The sequence below is a fragment of the Thermobia domestica genome, chromosome 12 (genome assembly GCF_964235325.1).
Source record: "Thermobia domestica chromosome 12, izTheDome1.hap1.1, whole genome shotgun sequence".
NCBI classification, from domain to species: domain Eukaryota; kingdom Metazoa; phylum Arthropoda; class Insecta; order Zygentoma; family Lepismatidae; genus Thermobia; species Thermobia domestica.
Genome location: NC_137465.1, coordinates 155185112 through 155192139, shown reverse-complemented (window position 1 = coordinate 155192139; position 7028 = coordinate 155185112). Strand labels below are relative to the sequence as shown.

General features: G+C 36.7%; 1 protein-coding gene across 1 annotated transcript; it reads left to right on the top strand.

Moving 5' to 3' along the window:
• Window positions 1-4188: 4188 nt before the first annotated feature.
• Window positions 4189-4764, top strand: LOC145666146 (protein GVQW3-like). The gene has a single exon (XM_081733228.1). It carries the CDS (start codon window positions 4189-4191, stop codon window positions 4762-4764), a length of 576 nt encoding a protein of 191 aa, XP_081589354.1.
• Window positions 4765-7028: the final 2264 nt, after the last annotated feature.

Here is a 7028-nt window from a genome sequence, read left to right as displayed (position 1 = left end):
AGTAAATTCTGTCTACAGAAACCAGTCCCTCTACTCTTTCATTTCTTTCTCCTAAACCATATTTGACTACGACACTACATTCCTGTGTTTTTTCGGCCACAATTGCATTGAGATTTCCCATTACAATTACGCATAAATCCCTCTTCTGTCTGTCAATAGTTCCTTCTATTTTCTCATAATTTTCCTCTACTTCTTCAGTTGTATGGAAAGTCGTCGGTGCGCATGTCTTTATCACCATTAAATTCTACTTTTTTTCCTTTAAGTCTTAACATTATAATTCTATCATTAACACTGGCCATAGAAAAATTTACTTTGAGAGGGCCTAGGTTTTCAATTATATGGTCATTAGTGGTCAATACAGTTTGAGACCTCTGTAACAGGAGGTGTTTCACGCTATGGCAATGTAAGAATACTGTCGTAAAGGTGACATGGATGACGAACAACCATAAACGTGAATGAGGCCACTTTGCAGCCAACAAACGTCCAGATCCACCCAATATTCGTTCACATTCGCTGGTAAAAGTGCAAATATGACCTAGGACAACCTGAAAAAGTTAATGACTGGTATTTTTTGGCCTTGCTGCTCCTCGTTGATTCATGGAGAACCAATAACTATGAAGAGTTGGTGCAGAAACCGGTTAATGTTGAACTTACCCGACTCCTTTACTACGCTTTTTAAAATATATTACACGCCTAAATACTCAATAACTACCCAACGGTGTTTCTTATCTGGTGCATTAAATTGATGAAAGAGAAAAAGGAGGAAAAAATTGATTGAACCCATAAAGAAAAATGTGGTAAAATTGACGCAATGTGGATTTAAATTTTGCAAAGCACACATCAACTTTTGTGTAGCAAATAATGGAAACCATTTTGAAGTTATTCAATATTACAATGGAATAAAGTGTTAATAAATCTCATTTCTTTAAAATATGTATTTTTACCAATGTGTCCTGACTTTATGGAACAACCTGTAATTCGTGGCTACTCAGTATAAGCCTATACATACAAAATTTGTAAACATAAAATACACGGTTTCCTGCTTCCTCCTGTTGGTGACGGAGGAAGAATCTATAAAATGGTACTCCTATGCTACTGGATCCTTTACTGATCTGAATCCATGTGATGTCTTCTCCACAAGTCTGGTTTATCTTACAAGGTACATTCGCGAAGTGTCCCCTCGGGATTCGTGTAAAATATATTTAAATGCAAAGTTCTCCGCAGCCCAATGTGTATTGCTCTAATTTTAGCGGCTCATACGGGTAATTTACATATTTATGGGCCTTCATATATCCGGAATTTAGTCAACCACTACTATAAAGCTCAGTCACAAAATTGCTTTTAGTTCTTTAGATATAATTGGACATGAATGTGAGTATATACAAAACAAATAGGATCAAGTACTGCTTCTCTGACACGTGTTACGCATCCCGGCCGCCATCTTGGATCCGTCATATTGAATTTAACTTCAGATTTTTCAAATAGGAATAGGTGCATGAGATATATCAAATTCATATAAAATTTTCTCGGAAATTCATTGGTGTAGTTAATTTTAGCGTATATTGTACCGTACGCAAAGTATTACATGTTAAATATCAGGCACTTCACGAATATTGAAAAAATAGAAAATTGTGCAGTTCCCTGTGTGTATATGTAATCTTTTAAACGATTTATTTTTGACGAAATATTCCCTGAACATAAATACATAAATACACACAGACCTAAACGTAAATACGGAAAGGTAGGTCTTCACCCAAATCTGGTCCTATTTTAATTTACATTAGGCATTTTGACCTTAATGGAATACTTCCTTGTTATGGTATAACATGAAGGTAATAACATTCACTCACATAAATGTATAAGATTATAACAACAATGTTGTAAAGAGTTTGTTTATACCTACAGTCAGTGGCGTATTTAGGGTTTTGTTTCGGAGGCTTTGCTAATTTTATTTCTGGAAATGTAAAAATTCTGCAAGATATTTCATTTTTAAGATAGTAAATAAAATTTTGTGAGGCGACTTAAGCTCGGTATCCCCTTAAGCTCTTAAAAAGCCACTGCCTACAGTTTTTCGCAGTTAGAAATTATTTTGATTTGTCAACATCGTTACCGTAACTGATATTACTCTAAAATGTCTATTCGCGAAGTGCCTGGAGGGATTTAATATGCAATATCTTCCAAATGGTACAAGCTACGGTAAAATTAACTACGCCAATGGATTTCCGAGAAAATTCTACACGAATTTGATATATCACTTGCGCCTATTCCCATTTGAAAAACCGAAAGTTAACTCCAATATGGCGGATCCAAGATGGCGGTCGGGATGAGTAACATGTATCGGAGAAGCCGTACTTGATGCAATTTGTTTTGCATATAGCCGTACTTGATGTAATTTGTTTTACCCACATTCATGTCTATTTACATCTAACGAAACTAAAAGCAATTTGTGTCCGAGCGTTATAGTAGTGTATGAACTCCAGATATATATATATGAAGACTCATAAATATGCAAATTACCCGTATGGGCCGCTAAAATTAGTACAATACACATTGGGCAGCTGAGAACTTTGGATTTAAATAAATTTTACACGAATCCCGAGGGGACACTTCGCGAATGCACCTTGTTAGAAAACGGAGGTCATACGTATGCGGCTTCATTTTGAGATTTGTAGCGATCTTGCGATTATCCAACTCATTATTACAGAATCATAGAAAACCCAAGAGTTTCTTCTTTACTTTCCTTTCAGTAGTGAAGAAAGTCGCTACGATTTTCTTTGTATCGAATGTTGTTATGTATTGAGGCTAGTACGTAAATAGGATACTCTTTATCCAGTTTAATCATAAATTTTCACAAGTTATTATCTATCTAGGTGGAGCTATATTCATAGCAGTTAGATTTTAGTATCTAGTGTATCTCAGTTTAAAATCTTAAGTATTCATTTCAACCCCAATGACCTCATTGAAACTGATTTACTTTTTAACATGTATCTTAAAATCTGCAATGTTTGAAAGTGGTTATCACCTTTTTAATATCCTTTAACATACCGGTACTTTTCCCAAGTAGGAAGTTTTGGGACTACTAGAAAACTGGAAGAATAAGTCCTATAAGTTCCAGTTCGTTATTATAAATGTTTTGGTTCATGTCTAATTAAAGTAGTCTATATAAACGAAAGGACCGGAAGCCTCATTCTGCATCGGTCTTCTCAAAATTTGCGGATTGCAATGCAACGCAAATAATCAAACTAGTAGGGGGCAATTTATATGTGACATACAATGATAGTTGGAAATTAAAATGCAAATCTTGCATTTCGTTAGTGCAAACACTTATGGAATAAGGTCCCTCGCCTTACAGTCCAGGACTCACTACGCCGATTGAAACTGCCTTCCAGACTTTCGATGTTGGATTCCTGGTGTGAGCCTTGAAAGTTATTCTAACATAGCCTAGGTGTTTAACAAAACGGTAAGCGTCGAATCAATCAACCAACCAGCCATCTATTCCAGCCAGAGGCCGCACGTACAACTGAGTGATGTATGATTAAGACATCAGCCATCAACACCATAATTTTGCTTTTTAAATTATAGCTCGCTAGTTCTTAACTGTAGTAAGTTCCTAATTTCGTCTCTATACTCAGTTAATACGGGGAAGAAATCTGAACTGTTATCAAGTGAATACACTGCAGCGTTAAAGAAATAATTACGTGTACCTTCAACGAGGATTATTGTATGGTGAGCTGAAATTTAGATTCGCAACAAGAATTGGGTTAACACACTGGCGTCTCTGGCATGTAAACTTTGGGGGGGATATCAAAGAAAGTGATTTAAATACCTAGCCCAACTTGTTTATTTATCTGTGATTCCATTTGTAACCTTTTTGCTTACCTTCACGGACTCTCTTGAGACATATTAAGAACTTTGTTATAATCGTTTCATAGCCTGAATATTATATTCCAAATAAATATAATAATTAACACATGGGCTGAAAAGTCCCGGGCCTAACACATAGATGGCGCTAGTTGTATTGCAGTCACCTTGTTTTCAGTGAATACTAACCTTCACAAGACAGCTGTGAGAATTTCATATTCTATTCAGTCGTCTGTGAGTTATTGTGCTAAGAGTGACCCTACTTGTGTTAGTTTCAAAACAATGCATCAAAAACAATTTCGTGTTTTAATTTTACACTGCTTCTTGATGGGAAAAAATACCGTTCAAGCGAAGCAATGGCTTGAAAAGTGTTATGGGGACTCCGCTCCATCAGAAACAACAATAAAACGTTGGTTTGCTGACTTCAAACGTGGTCGTAGAGACACCGATGATGCAGAACGCAGTGGACGTCCAAATGAGGCAGTAACATCAGAAAACATAAAAAAAATCCACAAACTTGTTTTGAATGATCGAAAAGTGAAGGTGCGTGAGTTAGCTGACATCGTAAAGGTATCAAAAGAACGTGTTGGCTTTATATTGCATGAGCATTTGACTATGAGAAAGCTCTGTTCAAAGTGGGTGCCGCGTTTGCTCACTGTTGACCAAAAACAAGAACGTGTTGATGCTTCTGAGCAGTGTTTGGCCATGTTTAAACGTAACAAACCGGAATTTTTGCGTCGATATGTGACACTGGATGAAACATGGATCCATCACTTCACTCCGGAATCAAAACGATCGGCATCTGAGTGGACAGCAACTGGTGAACCTCGTCCAAAGCGCCGAAAGCACAACAATCGGCTGGCAAGGTTATGGCCTCGGTATTTTGGGATGTGCGTGGTGTAATATTCATCGACTATCTTGAGAAAGGACATACCATTAACAGTGACTATTATATAGCGTTATTGGAGCGTTTGAAGGCCGAAATTGCAAAGAAACGACCGCATATGGCAAAGAAAAAACTTTTGTATCATCAAGACAACGCACCGTGTCACAAGTCAATCAAAACAATGGCAAAACTACATGAATTGAACTTCGAATTGCTCCCACATCCACCGTATTCGCCAGATTTGGCTCCCAGCGACTACTGGCTGTTCGCAGACCTGAAAAAAATGCTCGCCGGTAAGAAATTTCGCACGAATGAAGAGGTTATCGCTGCAACTGAGGCCTATTTTGAGGCAAAAGATAAATCGTTCTACAAAAGTGGTATTGAAATGTTAGAGCGGCGCTGGACTGATTGCGTTGCTCTTCATGGAGATTACGTTGATGAATGAAGCTAATTTTGAACCAAAAAAACGGTGTTTTCTTTGTTAGGCCCGGGACTTTTCAGCCCATGTGTTATATATTGTTTATATGTTATTCTGTCGTTAGTAAATAAATTAAATTAAATAGAATATTGAACATTTTGTACTTCAAAATATTGGGGGGACGCGTCCCCCTCGTCCCCCAGCCAGAGACGCCCATGGGTTAACCACTTTCAAATCTTGGTTCTATATAAAGGGCTAATTCAGTAATATGGCGTTTTCTTAGAAGGGTTAAAGAAGAGGAGAATCTAGCCCGGGGCCGGGGGTCCTATGCCCCCAATTTTTTGAGTGAGAAAAATAATTTAAGCTGTTACTTATGTAGAAAAATATTTTGAAAGTTTATAGTAAACACATGATATACCTATCATATTCTGGGTTCTGGTTGCCCCCCCCCCCTCAAGTTTTTACCTTTTTAGATCCGCCTCTGGGTTAAAGTAATTTAGCAGGCTTCAATGAACGACAATTTCTTATGTTTAACCTACAGGTTTCGAGATCGAATGCTGTGGTCGGCCATTCTAACTGGAGTCTTATTAAGCTTCCTCAGTTCCATTAGGTAAATTCTCGTGTGATAATCTTATTAAGTATACTCTTTCAATTCTTCCCCTTTCATGATCGAAGATCCAAGTATAAAAGGGCTATCAGATTTCTGAAACAATAAAAATATATCTGCTTAGGACAGATTGCGATGCGAAAAGAAGCACGTACACAAGTATATTGACAAATTCGCAATTTGTTCTTGAGCTTATATAGAAGAAAATATTACGTGCATTTCACGTAACAGCAAGATTAAAACAAACAAACAAAAAAAAAAAAAACTTTAGTGCCCAATTCCATTTCGGTTCATCTGTTGATTGCAACAATAACATGCAGTGCTACTACGCAAGAGTTAAGGACGCATTAGATAGATAGATAGATAGATAGATAGATAGATAGATAGATAGATAGATAGATAGATAGATAGATAGATAGATAGATAGATAGATAGATAGATAGATAGATAGATAAAGCGCCCGTAATATCTTCACTCATATTCTGAATTGACAGCAGTCGTTAAAGACCCTTGACCCTTGAACAGACCCTTGAAATTCCCCTGGCGCCATCATCCACATAAAATTCCTTCTGGAATGAACTTTTCATTTCGTACTTGAGATTTTTATGTATCCCATGATGCTGCGTTGAATGAATTATGTAAGAGTCCACTGTGTGCGTTATAAGCTTTTCCCTAGTGCTTGCAAGTTAAGAGAAGCTTTCGCTTTAATTAAAAATGAAGAGAAAGTAGAGGTTTATTATTTAAAGCATACCTTGTCATTTTCTCTCGTCTATTATTTATTTATTTATTGGACAAATTCCCAGATACAGCATAATTTTTTTTCTATTTTACACAGACAAATGTTAACAAGCAGGAAAAGAAAGAAAGAAAAAGGACAAAAAAATATTATTATTGAGAAAATGAAATTAAATCTTTAAGTTTTACGTTCCTCGATTATACCGGGTAGGCTAAAGGAGACGGTTATGACGAGAAATGAATGAAATGGTGGAATAAAGTGGGAAGATACGGGAGAACTCCAAGAAAGCCCACGCACCTGGTGTTTGTCCACAACAAAGTTTACTTGGCGCGAGTTGGGTCGAACTAAGGACCCCATGTAACAGAGGTGAACGCTCCCACTGAGCCATCGCTTCTATTATTATTATTATTATTATTATTATTATTATTATTATTATTATTATTATTATTATTATTATTATTATTATTCAACCGGACACGCATCACGAGCTCAAGAAGCCTTGTTGACTTAGTGGTAGTTT